Raw genomic sequence first — 16812 nt, forward strand, 5'->3', positions numbered from 1 at the left:
AGATAAAGCCACAAGAAAGAAAGAAAACATATCTGGCCCTATGTGATATCAAACCACATAAGAAAACATGACAGCACTGAAGTCTTCCACAAAATAAAAGCTTCAGAAGGAAAAAGAAGTTTTTTTAACTGACTAACATACTGCCATGTTGCGTGCTAGGTCGCTTCAGTCATGTCCAACTCTTTGAAACTCCATGGACTGTAGTCCGCCAGGCTCCTCTCTCCATGGGATTATCCAGGCAAGAATACTGGAGTGGGTTGCCATGTCTTCCTCCAGGGGATCTTCCTGACCCAGGGATTGAACTCAAGTCTCTTACGTCTCCTGCATTGGCAGGCGGGTTCTTTACCACTAGCAACACCTGGGAAGCCCTCAACTACTGCCAGAAGGGGTCATAATTAACATCCCTCTCTTTCCCCTCTTTCATTCAGTAGAGGTCCCAAGCATCATGGGACAAGAGGTTAATTTCCTGGGGCTTCAACCCTGGGGCCACTGCCATCAGGGAAACATCAAAGGAAGTTGCGCTGTTTTTCATATCTTTGTTATGATCAGAAAAAAAAAACCCTTCTTCTATTTAAAGCCAGTGTCTTTCAGTGGAAGATGTTAATATCCTTGCTTAATTTCAAACATGAAAAAAAAATCAAGAAGAATATGGTCATTTTCCCAATCTTACTGATAAACTGGCCCCCAAAAAGAAAAAAAAATAGCTCTGTCTGGAATGCAAAGGTGATTTATAGGAGTCTATTTTTGGTCCACAAAGCCACTTGATAGGTTTTATCAAAAATGAGTGAAACAAAACATATTGTACTTGCAGTTTTTGCAAACATTCAGAGAGCAGCTCCTAGGAGCCAGAATAAAGGTTGTTTTCCTTCCCACCCTCCCCACCCAGGGAAATAAAATTTCCCACCAGAACATTCTCACTTGGCTCATTTCCAAGTCTGAAGAGGGAAGATGTTTTACGTAAGCAGGTCAGCTCAAGGCCCCTCGATGTGCATCTATCTCTGATTTGTTTTTGTGTTGTTTTGTGGCGTTTTTTTTTCTCAGACCCTCAACACAAAAACCAGGAAATGGATTTTTTTTTAACTCTGTTCCAGCCCCAAGCCCCCAAAATAGCTCATCTGAGAAGCTAACAGCATGAACAAAAAGTCTGAGGTGTGGGGAGGAAATCTGACTCACCCCTGGGGAGAGAAAACCCTGCTTTTTCTCACCCAAATAGTAGGAAATGGTTTGATGGTATTGTCCTTCAAAAGACAACAAAGCCTTGAGAATAATCTAGAATTGAGTCCTTCTTCCTTGCACTCCAGGCTAATCTCAGGACACGATCCAGATCCAGTTTGGAGAAAACATTTAAAAAATCTGAGCTCTGACCTGGGTTGTGATAGACAGTTCCATCAGTGGGAGCAATCAGGCCATATAAAGGACTGTATATGAAACTAAGGACTTCTGTTTCCAATGATAAAAGCTTTCAATTTTTGGTATGCAAGATGCCAAGAATATTTACTAACTGGCCCTTTGCGAGAGAAAGGTCATTGACTCCCTCTCCAAAGGCCAGTGCCCCAAACCAGGAGGCCAGGGTGGCATCTGAGAGACCTAACTGCGTCACTCGTCATCAGCAGCTTCCTCGCTCATAGCCAGTCAACTCTAGCTTCTCACACAATTTTAACAGGTGGTGCTAGCAGCACCAACCCCATGTTCCTTTCCCTCTTGACAACCTGCCCTCCGCCCCTTTGGAACCCACACTCAGGACTCACTTGCTGGAATTCATCGTGTAGCCAGAGGGGCACTCGGGGATGCACTTGTTATTGTGAATGACATACTGGTGGCAGCCTTGCCTCCGAGAGTTCTTGCATTTGTTGTGCAGGTCCTGGCAGAAGCTGAAGTTCACACAGCGCCAGTCTTGGAAGTGGTAGTAAGGGGGCGGGCAGGTCTCCACGCACCTGCCGTCCAGGTAGAAGTTGCGACAGGCCACGCACTTGGTGGGGTCGTCGGGCTCTGAGCAGTTGCCCAAGCATTCGCTGTGGCAGCAGAGACCCTCAGAGGTGCAGCCATGTGACTTACAGATGGTCGGACACACTGGAGAGAGAAAGAAAACAGCTGGTCAACGGCTTTACCCAATGCCACGACAGCAACTCGAGGGGAGGCAGTGCAAGCCAAACAAAATCATGTCAGCAATGGCTCACTTCTACAGCACATGTTGCCTGCTGGTTAAAAATACAAATTTCTGGACTTCCCTGGTGGTTCAGTGGTAAAGAATCCACCTGCCAACGCAGGGGACTCGGGTTCCATCTTTGGCCCAGGAAGATCCCACGTGCCAAGGAGCAACTAAGTCTGTGCTTCACAACTACTGAGCCAGTGCTCTAGAGCCCGGGAGCTGCAACTACTGAGCCCATTTGCCACAACTACTGAATCCCGTGCGCCCTAGAGCCCGTGCTCTGCAACAAGAGAAGCCGCCGCAATGAGAAGCTGATGCAGAACAACTAAAGAGTAGCCCCCACTCGTCACAACTAGAGAAAAAGCCCACACGGCAACAAAGACCCAGCACAGCCAAAAATAAATAAATATGTATTTTAAAAAATGCTAGTTTCTGATGTCCCAACTTCCTGGCATAACTATTAACTCGTTTCAGCCCCCAAACCAGTGATGTGCTCTTAAACATTTAACAACTTCTTCGTCGAGTGGAGTAGAGAAGCTACTTCTCTAGAGCACTGGCCAATTTCCATGGTGTAAATATTACCAGCAGGGTCCTTTTCAAGCTACCCCACCTAAAGTTACTGCATGTGAAGCCAGCGAGAGATCTACGGTAGCACAGCATTAAATAATACATCCAATCACATAGAAACAGTAGTAGCAAACAACCTCAAAAGCATAATCACAGAAAAAGGTACTGAGATGATTAGGAAGTGGTAAGTATGAAGTATTTATTTCCTTTGCTTTTTAACATAATTTGTTTAGTTATAAGTTGATGTCATTTAAATTTTAATACCAGCTTGCTGGGAGATTGGGATTGACATATATACACCAGGCTTTCCCTGGTGGGTGGGATGGTAAAGAATCTGTCTGCAATGTGGGAGACCCGGGTTCAATCACTGGGTTGGGAAGATAACCTAGAAAAGGAAATGGCAACCCATTCCAGGATTCTTGCCTGGAGAATTACATGGACAGAGGAGCCTGGTGGGCTACAGTCTATGGGGTCTCAAAGAGTCGGACATGACTGAGCAACTGACACTTTCACTTCCACACGATTGATATTGTGTATAAAACAGATAACTGATGAGAACCTAGTGTGCAGCACAAGGAACTCTACTCAGGACTCCGTGGTGACCTAAATGGGGACGGAAATCCATGAAAGAGGGGATATATGTATTATGTATAGCTGATTTACCTTGCTGTACAGTAGAAACTAACACGACACTCTAAAGCAACTATACTCCAATAAAGTTTAAAAAAAAAAAAAAGACTAGAAACAAACAAACAGAATTACCAGCTTGTTTAAGAAGCAGACTGCACATTTCCTGAAAATTACACAATTGCCTCGAGCAAGTCTGCTTCTGTACGTAGCTGCCATACCGGTATAAACAGATATATCCTGATCTACCTTTTCTCCATTTTACAATGAGGAAACTGAGGTGAGAGGAGGTTAAGCAAGTGTCCCAAAGGTTCATTTATTGCTTCAACGCACGTTTGCTTACACTGATCCAGATATTTACAACCCCTGTGGGAACACAATGGCCACAGAGCTTGCCTTTGGGATCACGAGTCTAATGGAGGAGGCATATTCATTATTTAAAAGTCTAACTGCAGGGACTTTCCTGTTGTCCAGTGGTTAAGAATCCACCCTCCAATGCAAGGGATGCAGGTTCGATCCCTGGTTGGGGAACTAAGATCCCATACATGGTAAGGCAACTAAGCCTGTGCATTGCAACTAGAGAAAGCCCGCACTCCACATTGAAGATTTAGCATAGCCCAAAAATAATAATAACAATTTTTAAATTAAAAAAAAAAGTATAACTGCATACACAACAAGCACTGTGCCGAAGGTAAGTGGAGGTGGTATTTCTGCTGTGACTTGCAGGAGATGATGAACAGGGCAGAGACTGTGCTTGTATTTCTATGCCTGGAGTTTCTTATTTAATGCAACTGAACTTGTCCACTGAAGGCTGGACTCCACTCTGGCGTTCTCCAGCAGCTTGTAACACACTCTTTCTCCTGACATCTCACTACTCATGACTTCCTGATTGCCCCTGATATTGGTCCCTCAGTATCTGGCCTGGACCTCCATGACCAGCCTTCCCTTCCCAGGCTGCCAGCAGATTTGCCCCTGGACTGATGGTTCCTCTGAGGCTGGCAAGACCTCAGCCACAAGCAGAGCCTGCTCCCCAAGGATGCCTTCTTTGCTCACTTCCTGCATAGCTCAAAACACGATTTGGAAGCTGGGACATGTTCTTTACCCCCGAATCCCCAGGCCCCTTGAGAGCCGCAGTGAACATTATGGCCCACGTGGACACCACCAACCAGACCAGAGAACTTAAAAGGCCTCTGAAGCTACATTTCCACATGACGATCAGTGTCGGGTGGAACTTTCTGCGTTGATGGAAATCATCTCGATAGGCACTGTCCAAAACGGTAGCCACTTCCCTGTGGCTGCTGAATGTGGTTAGTGCAACCAGGAACAAATTTTTTTTTAATTGTGGCAAAATATGCATAAAACTGACCATCTTAACCAATTGTAAGCACACAGCTCAGTAGCATAAAGTACATTCACAATGCTGTACAACTATCCCCAGAACTTTCTCACCTTCCCAAACTGAAACTCTGTCTCTAAGAATCACTGACTCCCCCACCCCCTGCCCCAGCCCCTGACCCTCACCATCTACTTCCTGTCTCTACAGATCTGACTCCTCTCAGGACCTCCAATGAGCAGAATCAAACAGTGTGTGTCTTTTTGTGTCTGGCATATTTCACTGAGCATCATGTCCTTAGGACTTCCCTGGTGGTTCAGTGGTAAAGAATCCACCTGCCTATGCAGGAGATGCAGTTTCAATCTCCTGGAGAAGGAAATGGCAACCCACTCCAGTATTCCTGCCTGGGAAGTCCCATGGACAAAGGAGCCTGGTGGGGCTTCGGCCCACGGGGTTGCAATGAATCAGACAAATACTTAGCGGCTAAACCACAATACGTCCTCAAAGTTGATCCATATTGTAGCAGGTGTCAGAATCCCCTTTTTAACAGGGGCAGAATCCCCATTGACAGCATCACCAATGGGTGCTTGCGTGCGTGTGTGCTAAGTCACTTCAGTCGTGTACAACTCTTTGTGATCCTATGAACTGTAGCCCACCAGGCTCCTCTGTCCATGGGATTCTCTAGGATTGGGAGTGGGTTGCCATGCCCTTCACCAATTGGGTGCTTGACTACAACTTAAGAAGGAGGAAAATGTCTATACACAATAAGATGAGCTAGCTTGAATAACTGTAGCCGCTGAAATTTATACAATGAAAATCAATCCTATAGGTTAAGAAGGGGGGAAATCCAAGCTTTGCAAGGGGTTCTTAGGCAAATTTTTCTGGAATTTTAATTCTCCCCAAGATTGTCACGTTGCAAAGGTGTGGGGGGTGGGGTGGGGGGAAGCCATTGAATAAGAGATGTGAAGGTACTTTCCTTGTGGTTCAGGGGTTAAGAATCCACCTACCAATGCAGGGGACACTGGGTTAATCCCTGATCTGGGAAGATCTCACATGCCTCGAGGCAACCAAGCCGGTGCACTACCACTACTAAAGCCCATGCACCCTAGAGCCTGTGCTGCACAGCAAGAGAAGCCAAGGCAATGAGAAGCTTGTGTACTGGAGCTAGAGAGTAGCCCCCACTGACTGCAACTAGAGAAAGCTCGTGAAGCAGTGGAGACCCAGCACAGCCAAAAATAAATAAATATTATTTTTTTTTTATTACATGGAAAATTTGGAGCATCAGTGCCCAAGTGCATCATCTGATTTTTCTGTGTGGATCCAGAAAGAACTAAGAAACTGTAATAGGAGCAGGATGGAGTTAACCCACCAATGTCTGTGGAGGTTCTTTAGGGTTTACATACCCCCCATTAGATTCTTTGTTATTGTTCAGTTGCTCAGTCGTGTCCAGCTCTTAGGACCCCATGGACTACAGCATGCCAGGCTTCCCTGTCCTTCACTATCTCCCTGAGTTTGCTCACACTCGTGTCTATTGAGTTGATGATGCCATCCAACCATTTCATCCCCTGTCGCCCCCTTCTCCTCCTGCCTTCAGTCTTTCCTAGCATCAGGGTCTTTTCCAGTAAGTTGGCTCTTTGCATCAGGCGGCCAAAGTATTGGAGTATTAGAGTCTTACTTAATTATAATAAAGACTCCAGCAGGGAGAGTAGGTAAGTAACATTATCTCCATCTCACAGAGAAGACTTTTTACTCAGCTGAGACCCAGCAGGGCCAAAGCCATAACTTTGATCTTTTGGCTCTGAACATGATACTCCTAGGTTTAAACAATGAAACAGGCATCCACAGCGTCCACCCAGTCAGGAGGAAGAGTGACCCGCATACAGTTCTTCACCCACAGGCATGCCACAAAGGTTTCTGTAAAGAATCCAAGACAGCCTCAGTTTTCTTGTCTGTCAAATGGGGATGATAACAACCTCTTAACTCCTTCTCACACCTAAAAGAAGGGATGCGGGCAAGGCACTTGATTATTTGATAGGCAAGTGTAGGTTTGATAGCAGTTATTGTGGGCAATATTATTCTCATCATTATTAATAATCTGTCCATGGGAACCTAAGGAACTCAATGGCAGGAAGCAATACAGAAGGCAGACAATTATCTAGGATCCATGAAGACTCCACCCTCTGGAAGAGCACACGTGTGAGCAGGAAGGAGTCTGTTTCCTGGGCTGGGGCTGCCTCTGAGAGTCAGCGCTTCAGTTCAAAAGAGCCGTCAGCAAAGACCTACCAAAAACTTCCCAGACACATAAACCTTCCTGCCTAGACAATGCTAAGAAAAAATGACCCGAAGCTCACACACAAGGCCAGAGGCTGCCACAGGGCCATTCACTCTTCTCCCGGAGCCCTGCCTAAGAGGTCCACCTGAGAACAATCTCATTCTCCAGCAAAAGAGCTGGCAATACTTTCCCACAGAAGGTCACAAAGCAAATGTTCGGGCCATATGTTCTGTGCCACAACAAGTGCACTCTGTGTGAAGACAGCCTCAGAGAAGACCTATGGGTACAAACACATTGTCTCCAATAAAACTTTATTTACACAAGCAGGCAATAGGCTGGATCATTTGTCAACCCCTTCCCCTGTGAAACTTACCTGTGATTGATTTACTATTTCTGTTAGGGCCTCAACTCCAGAAAGCCAGATGGTAACTTAGAGATGGACATATTGTAAATCATTTTTATCCCATAGAAGAAATAATCTGCAATGATGACAGGTTTATTGCCCCTGGGACATGAACTTCCTCATATCCAACTTTGTGATCCTGCTTTAGTGATGACAAATGCTTTGGCTTTACCATCCTGGCTAGTGCCCTTGCTAAAGGGTTAAAAGTGCTGCCTGGGGTTCTTTTTGGTTTGTTTGACTGGCTGGTTGGGGGATTTGTTTGTTTTTTTGCATAAGAGTTGTGTTTTTTAACTTTTGAAGACTATACTCTGATAACAATAAGGCAGTTCTGGGTGTCTTCTATTCTGTTTCCAAGTACTTTATCTTATTTAACAGAAATGCCACTAGTGGTTCCCCCCACCCCCACCCCCCAACCCAGGCTGAATTATGAAAACCAGGCATTTGGCAAGATGAGAATGGAGGAGGGGTCTGACTCTCCCCTCCCTGTGCCCCTTGCCCTGCCCTCGTTCATAGATACCAAACGAGTCCCCAACACAGCACAGTCAACACACGGCAGCCCTGGCTCAAAATGTCATGCCCTCGCCTCCAGGCTGTTCCTTCCAGAGAGGATGGCAGTCTTTTCAAGAAAATGTCAAGAAGCCCAGGAGCTGTGGACCTTCCCAGGACAGGTTCATGACTCGTGTGTAATGGAAAATCCACCCAGACCTCCCCTTTCCAAACACACGGGTTCCTTGTTCACCCACCTCCTGTCCCCCACCCTCCCATCCTAACTGCCTTGGGCTGCTGGCCCCAATATCCTCCCAATTCTCCCTAAAGTTTCCAAAAGCTCCTGGCCTCCAACTTGACTAGAGCAGAAGCAGCCACTACCTTCCTGACACTTTCACCTCAAGTGGCTTTTTCACTCCACCCCACTGAGAAGATTGAAAAGTGAATTCTAAACAAACCGCAAGAGGGCATCCTCTGGTTGAACTTCCTGAAATAAAGTGGAAGGCTCCTGACCAAATGACTCTTTCTCCAGAGAGAAATCTACAGAAATGCCAGTTAGGTTAAGACCAGTGATATGGGCGACTTCCCTGGTGGTCCAGTAGTTAAGAATCTGCCTTCCAATGCGGGGGATGCGGGTTCAAACCCTGGCCGGGGAACTAAGATCTCACATGCCATGGGGGCAGCTAAGCCCATGTGCCACAACTACTGAGCCTGTGTGCTCAAAGCCCACACGGCACAACTACAGCCCACAACTGGAGAAAAGCCCCCATGACACAACAAAGACCCAGAGAAGCCAAAAAAGGAAAAGAGAGAAAGAGAAAGAAAGGGGTGGTATGAAGCAAAGGAAGCAGGTGCAGTTTGACCCCAGTTTATCTACTGCTAGGAATCATCCTGCAGACAAGAGAGCATATGTGCACCTAGACACCTAGACAAGGATATTCTGTACCCTACAGGACATTAGCCATTGGGGTTTACAACAGCAAAAGCCTGTAAACAACATAAAAGTTCAAGACAAGAGACCGTGTGGATAAATTAATGTGGATCAAAGAGATGGAATAGTACACAGCTGTGAAAATGGAGGCAGCTCGATGTATTTTAATGTTGGAATCACTTCCAAGGTAGCATTAAGGGGAAAAAAGTATCTAAAGATTACAGCTTGTTAGTGGAAAAAGGAAAGAGACATACATTGTGGGACTCTGAAATGGACAGCTAGTTTGGGAAAGAGTTTGGTCATTTCTTATAAAGTGAAACATATACTTCTGATCCTTACCACAGAACCTAGGGGTTTACCCAAGTGAAGCGAAGAACAAAGCAGAACATTTAGGTTCACACAAAGACCCGCATGGGAATGTTTACGGTGGCTACATTCGTCATCACTGCAAACTGGAAACCAAACTAAATATCCCTCAACTGGGGAATGGATAAACCTTGTATCTCCATACAATGAACTCTAGAGAGTAGTCAAAAAAGAATTAAGTCCCAATCTCCCACCATCACTACCCCTTTTCCCCCTGGTGTCCATACTTTTGTTTTCTGTTTCTGCTTTGCAAATGCGTTCATCTGTACCGTTTTTCTAGATTCCACATATATGCATTAATATTTGACATTTGTTTTTTTTCTTTGGGACTGACATATATACACTACTAAGTATAAAATAAATAACTAATGAGAACCTGCTATATAGCACAGGGAACTCTACTCAGTGCTCTGTGGTGACCTAAATGGGAAGGAAATCCAAAAAGAAGGGGGAATATATGTATACATGGGGCTTCCCAGGTAGCACTAGTGGTAAAGAACTCGCCTGTCAATTCAGGAGATGTAAGAAACGCAGTTTCAATCCCTGGGTCAGGAAGATCCCTAGAGTAGGAAACCCACTTCACTATTCTTGCCTGGAGGATTCCATGGACAGAGGAGCCTGGGGCAGGCTACAGTCCATGGGGTCGCAAAGCACATGAATGAGCACACACACACACACACACGTATTCATATAGCTGATTCACTTTGTTGTACAGCAGACACTAACACAACATTGTAAAGTAACTTTACTCAAAAAAAAATTTTTTTTTAATTTAACTGCTGATTCCCACAACAGGGAGATGAATTTCAAATGCATCATTTTGAGTGTAAAAAGCTAGTCTCCAAAGGTACACATTCTATGATTCCCTTTATGTGACATCCTGGAAAAAGCAAAACTATTAGAGACAATGGACACACTAGTGGTAACCAGGGGCTGGAACTGGGGAAGGCTGACTGCAAGCAACAGAGAGAAATTTGGAGCGGGGGAGTGACCAGACCATCCCATATCTTGACTGTAGTGGTGGTTACATGACCATAAAGAAAAAAGTGTTAGTCGCTCAGTTGTGTCCGACTCTTTGCCACTCCCTGGACTGTAGCCCACCAGGCTCCTCTGTCCACGGAATACTGGAGTGGGTTGTCATTCCCTTCTCTGACCCAGGGATTGAATCCGGGTCTCCTGCAGGGCAGGCAGACTCTACCATCTGAGCCACCACGGAAGCCCAATAATCAGTCAAAATGAGACTTCCCTGGAGATCTAGTGGTTAAGACTCCAAGACTTTCAATGCAGGGGGCACGGGTTTGATCCCTCATCAGGGAATAAGGATCCCACAGAACATTACACAGAAACACGTGAATTCTGCTGCATGTAAATTACATTTTCAAATGAGGGGGAAAGAAAAGGATGAATGGGACATATGTCCCCCTGGATGGGACACAGGAAATGTGCCCCATTACTTCTTGTGGAAAAGGAAATGTGGATGAAGTAGAGGGTGGGTAGCGGCATACTCACATATAAGCACAAGTTGATTTTTCACTTTTCCTATGTATGGGTACACCCTTCTGAAATTGACATCTATTTAAAAATACATTTTTTTAGTGTAATTGAATCACTTCGCTGGACACTTGAAACTAACACAACACTGTAAATTAAGGATACAATAAAAATTTAAAAGTAAAAGTACATAAAAAAACTCTGCTAGATGATTAAGGTTTTTGATCCATTATATCATTCTACTAGCAAATATTCCGCTAGTGACTGTCAGAATAGCCGACAGACATCTGAGAGAGCTTTACAAAGTTTTCTCTTACAATATTTTTTTTTTTTGCCTTAGTACAAAATCAACAATCAAAGTAACTGACTACCAAGTGTTTTCCGAGATTGGAATCTGGACTAGGAACAGGAAGTAATATTATTGAGGACAGGCAACACTGGGACAACGGATGAAATTTATTTAATAGATTGTGGTTCAAATATTGCATCAGTGTTAATGTCCTGATTTTAAACATTGTACCACGGTTGTGTAAGAGCATTTTCTTGTTCTTAGAATATAACCCCCAAGGAATTAAAGGCAAAGGAATAATACACCTGCCTGCCTCTGACTCTGGGATGATTCAGGGAGGGGAAATCTCTCTCTCTCTTTACATATATATACATACATATATATATATATAATGTGTATACCTAAATCCACGAGACAGATAATAAAATCAAAGAGGTAAAACTAGTGAATTTGGTACAATTCTTGAGACTTCTGTCAACTTGCAAACTACATCAAAATTAAAAATTACCGATTTATATCCAAGCAAGGTTAAAAGCTGGAATACTGGGACAAAGACCCAGAGGTAAATGACATACTTATAAAAACACAGCCACTTTTGGTTTCTTTGGCTTTTTAAGTTCAAATCAATTTGGTTTTTCTCAATTAAGACGTTATATGGTAAAAACAAAACTTAAAAAAAAACCACTATTAAATTTTTCCATATCACGACATATGTTAATAGCATTTTGCTACACTGCCCTCCTTTCCAAAGCCTGTAGTTTAAAAAAAAAAACAACTCGATTTATTATTCCAAAAATTACTGCTTTCCAGAAATTTCCAAACGAAACAGTGGCGTCATAGACCGGCGGACACATTAACCACAGGGCCCCGTGGCCGTCCCTGAAAGTGTGAATTTTATAAACTCCTTAAAGGCCATCCTATGACTTTCTCCCTCGCGTCCGCCCCAGAATCGGACAGCGGAGGTTCGAGTCCCCGAAGCCCCCGGGCGCTGGCAGCACCTTCTCGGTAAATTCCTCCCTTGGAATCCAGTTGATTTAACGGTGGGATAGAGGGACTGAGTGACTTTTGACAGCTAGGTGGTCAACTGTCCAGACGCCCTTTCGGGTCTGCGCTCCTTGAGAAGCCGCGACCGCAGGAGCTCGCGTTCGTGAAGCAAACAAGCTCCCCTCTCCACTTTCCTCCTCTGACAATGCCGCCCCTGCCCGCGCGAATATCTTCCCAGATGCGTTGGGAATCGAGTGGCGGAGCTCTTAGCAGAAATACGACGTATGCAGAAGAAGGCGGAGCCTCAAGGGGCGGGCGGGGCGGGGGGAGGGTGGCTCCCCGCTACGGCAGCCTCAGGATTGGTTGGTTCCAAACGTGTGTGTGTGTGTATGTGTGTGTGTGTGTGTTCATGAGTTGATTCCAAACATCTATGTGTATGTGTGTGTGTGTGTATGTTCATGAGTTGAGGTGTGTGTGTGTGTGTGTGTGTGTGTGTTCATGAGTTGATTCCAAACATCTATGTGTATGTGTGTGTGTGTGTATGTTCATGAGTTGGTTCCAAACATGTGTGTGTGTGTGTGTGTGTGTGTGTGTGTGTGTGTCTGTGTGTGTGTTCATGACGAGCGGACCCACGGTGGGAGAAGCCCCGCCCCCTGCAAGCTGGCTGTAGCAGAGAGGCACAAAGCCCGAGGTGCGCTCCGCTCCTTGGAATCCGGGCCGGGCGGTGGCGGCAGCCGCAGCGCCGCCCTCGGGCTCAGCCAATGGGCGGGCGTGCTGCTGGGGCTCTGGCCCCGCCCCCCGGGCGCGCGGGGTTCGGCTCGCCCGACTGGCGCTCTAGCTGTGACCGCCGCCGAGCGGTCCGCGCCGGGGGCCCCAAGAGGGGGCCCCTTTCGAGGGTGCAAACCTTGCAGGGCAGGCCCGCAGAGGATGGAAGTTTGGAAGAAATTAAAGAAAAGGAGAAACCGAGTGTGCGGACCGCCTCGAGAGGCCGCCGGGTGGCTTGGGCCGCGCGCGGAACTGGGCGTGTGCCCGGGAGGAGATCGGGTCACCGCGTGGCAGGCAGCGCCCGGCATGGCTGAAGGGGGCCCTGGCCCCAGGCCTCATTCGGGAGGGGCCCAGAGGGGGGGCATCGGCTCGCCAGGGTCCAACAGCAAAAACTACCAAACTGGGGGCTAGGGGGTGTGGCAAGGAGAGTCCGCACTCTTCTCGGACCCTACCCTCGAGATTTCTACCCTCCACGCGCCCAGAATACCAAACACCATGCTCATAAATTACATTCCTAAGAAAACTTACGAGGTTTGTTTTCGGAGTGCCCTCCAACCAATGTTCCCTCTCGCCCCCGCATTTGAATATGTCCACCTATGCTTGCTTGGGCTTCCCCGGTGGCTCAGAAACCTCCTGCAACGCGGGAGACCTGGGTTCGATCCCTGGGTTGGGAAGATCCCCTGGAGGAGGGCATGGCAACCCACTGGAGTATTCTTGCCTGGAGAATTCCATGGACAGAGGAGTGGAAGGCTGGCAGGCTATAGCCCATGGGGTCGCAAAGGGTCAGACATGACTGAGCAACTAAGCACACAGCACACCTTTGCTTGCAATTCCTGTAGACCGAAGCAGTGAATGGGCATTCTCTAACGCCCCCCCCACCCCATTCCACGTGAATACACTTTAAGATGTATATTCTGTTTGCTGAATACAACATTCAACCTATATCAGTTAATAAGCTCTTATTAACACTATTATTCGAACAACCACCGCCGTTATAAGATGGAGACACTGAAGCATATAAGGGCTGCTGTGCTAAATGCTAGTTCAGCTAGCAAGCAGCAGGGCCAGTTGGAACCCAGGTCTCTCAGGGAGACTAGGACCAGGGTGCGGCACCATGGATACACTGCGGGTTTAATTCATGGTGTTTCTTACTCTGGCCCACCTGGATTTGGGCCTTTCCTGGCACTGGGTTGCAGAAAGGGATGGAGACATTATCTCTTCTCTCCTGCTGCTAAGCTGCTGCTAAGTCGCTTCAGTCGTGTCCGACTCTGTGCGACCCCATAGACGGCAGCCCACCAGGCTCCGCCGTCCCTGGGATTCTCCAGGCAAGAATACTGGAGTGGGTTGCCATTTCCTTCTCCAATGCATGAAAGTGAAAAGCGAAAGTGAAGTCGCTCAGTCGTGTCTGACTCTTAGCAACCCCATGGACTGCAGCCTACCAGGCTCCTCTGTCCATGGGATTTTCCAGGCAAGAGTACTGGAGTGGGGTGCCATTGCTCTTCTCTCCCAGGATGCGCAAAAGAGACAGGCAAGCCACGAGAAAGTGAAAAGTGAAAGTGTTAGTTGTGTCCAACTCTTTGGGACTCTATGGACTGTAGCCCACCAGCCTCCTCTGTCCATGGGATTCTCCAGGTAAGGATACTGGAGTGGTTTGCCATTCCCTTCTCCAGGGGATCTTCCGACCCAGGGATCGAACCTGGGTCTCCTGCACTGCAGGTAGACTCTTTACCTTCTGAGACACCAGGAAAGTCCTGAGAAGGGGAGGTTTATTACTGCATCTGTCGAATTACTGCATCCCAGTGCCATGCACACACAGCAGGTGCACAGTAAAACTCACAGGGGAGAAAAAAAGTGGAGGGAATCAGGTGACTGGTTTTATCCTAGCAGGAGAGGGACAGTACGTGCAAGGTGTGAATCATCAGCGCTGCCTTTAAGTATAAAGAGTTCAGAGCTGATGAAGGGCAAAGTACAGAGGAAAAGGTGTGGGACATCAGGCCAGACAGGACGGTTAGGGAGCCAAGGGGCTTGGACTTTGCATCGCGGTAGGAGCCAAAGAAGGGCTTCAGCCAGAAAAATGTACCACCAGATACACATTCGGGCTTCCCTGGTGGCTCAGATGGTAAAGAAGAATCTGCCTGCCAATGCAGGAGACCTGGGTTTGATCCCTGGGACAGGAAGATTCCCTGGAGAAGGGAATGGCTACCCACTCCAGTATTCTTGCCTAGAGAATTCCATGGACAGAGGAGCCTGGAGGGCTACAGTCTGTGGGGTTGAGTGACTTTCACTTTCAGATCCACATTCAGGGTCAATATTCTGGCTCTCTGGTAGCTGGATGAAGAAGACAAGAGGCAACAGGGAGAATGAGGCTGACTTCTGAAGCCATCAGGGGAGGTGGGGTTATCAGGCTTATCAACATGGATGACTCCCAAGTCTCCAGTTTGGGCAGGTGCACAAGACTCACAGGAAGAACTAAGAAAAGAAGGTAGGGACTCAGACTTGGACCATCTGGGTCTGTGGTGTGAGTCCAGGATGTCAGGGCTTCTGCACGCGATTGCTGTGTTTCCCGTTGCTAAGCTGCACCTCAAACCACCACCACCACCACCACCCCCCACCCACTGCTTAAAACTACTCTTGCTAAAGTGCCTTGTTTGTTATGATGGATATTTTGGAAAATTTCCCTCATGTATATATGTAATCCATACACACTTTAGGCAATTAACTGTAGCAATGACTTTTTAAAAGTTACTCAGTTTTAGCCTACTGCTTCTTGAGTCAATGTAACTCTTACAGGCTATTTAGAAATTAACAACAAAAGAGCACAATTTAGGAGATTCAGGCATAGCTGTTCTTAGGGGCAAATTCAGAACCTTAATTTCTTGTGAAAGGAAATGACTAACTTAAATTCCTGGTGGCTCAGTGGTAAAGAATTCATCTGCCATGCTGGAGACATGGGTTCGATCCCTGCATTGGGAAGATCCCCTGGAGAAGGAAATGGCAACCTACTCCAGTATTCTTGCCTGGGAAATCCCATGGGGTCACAAAAGAGTCAGACACAAATTATCAACTAAACTAAAAACTTCACCTAAATAAGATAAGCACTTAAACCAGTAAATGGTTATTTTAATAATATTTTGCAAGTTATTTATTACCAAAGTTGGCTTTATAATCTTTTTGCGGGTTTTGTTACATTTCCATGTTCTGTCTTTATTTTATTAATATATATTTATTCTTCCCACATATTTTTTCCCTTAGTTACACTATAGTCTTCCTGCTAAGATAGCACTGCCCAATAAACAGTCTGCATTGACAGAAAAGATCTGTATCTGTACTGTGGAATTTGGTAGTCAGTAGGGGCTTCCCTGGTGGCTGAGATGGTAAAGAATCGGCCTGCAATGCAGGAGCCACAGGTTTGATTCCTGGGTCAGGAAGATCCCCTGGAGAAGGGAATGGCAGTCCACTCCAGTATTCTTGCCTAGAGAATTCCATGGACAGAGGAGCCTGGCAAGCTACAGTCCATGGAGTCACAAAGAGTCAGAGACAACTAAGCAACTAACACTACTAGTACTAGTCATATGTAGCCACCAAGTGCTGGAAACCAACTGATGTGACTGAGAAACAATTAATTTTGCTGTGGCTAATGGCTACCCTATTGCATATTGCAGCTCTAAAAGATCCAGTTTTGAAATCATCAGTTCTGTTTGTTTTCTAATCAGTGAGTCCCCATTAATTTATTATTTCCTTCTTCCTGTGTAGATTTGTTTCATTATTCGTTGTCTCATTTCTCTGACTTCTCTATTTAATCATTTAAGTCTGTATTCACATCTCCCCTGTCTTCTAAAACATCTATCCTTGCAGTGTTGAGTTCTGCCTTTGACCAAAGTTAAGAGTTGTGTATTGTTTTTAATTATCACATGGTAGGAGTTTGTCTTGAATGTTTGTTTGGTAAAGCTTTTAAAAATTAATTTCCAGTTACGTTTGCTTACAGCCAGAGATTAGGCAGTTCAATGTCTGCTTTTTGAAAACTATTGGGTTTTTTTTTCCCCTTGAGATTTAACAGATGATTAGTTTTTCTAAATATTCCAAGAGCACTTTAAAATGTGTATTGTTTGGAGAATACAAAGTCCAGCCCATATCTGTTACCGTGATCTT

The 16812-nt window shown here is 46.0% G+C and overlaps 1 protein-coding gene across 3 annotated transcripts in view; it reads right to left on the bottom strand.

The window, feature by feature from the left end:
- Window positions 1-16812, bottom strand: part of INSR (insulin receptor) — a 146888-nt gene that overhangs the window by 57912 nt on the left and 72164 nt on the right. For all 3 annotated transcript variants that reach the window (XM_081498555.1, XM_081498554.1, XM_081498552.1), the window contains exon 3: window positions 1749-2070. In XM_081498555.1, coding sequence (XP_081354681.1) covers window positions 1749-2070 — 322 coding nt within the window. The remainder of the gene's footprint in view (window positions 1-1748; window positions 2071-16812) is intronic.

This window comes from Giraffa tippelskirchi, chromosome 6, assembly GCF_054371585.1.
Source record: "Giraffa tippelskirchi isolate mGirTip1 chromosome 6, T2T-mGirTip1v1.2.pri, whole genome shotgun sequence".
Lineage (NCBI taxonomy): Eukaryota > Metazoa > Chordata > Mammalia > Artiodactyla > Giraffidae > Giraffa > Giraffa tippelskirchi.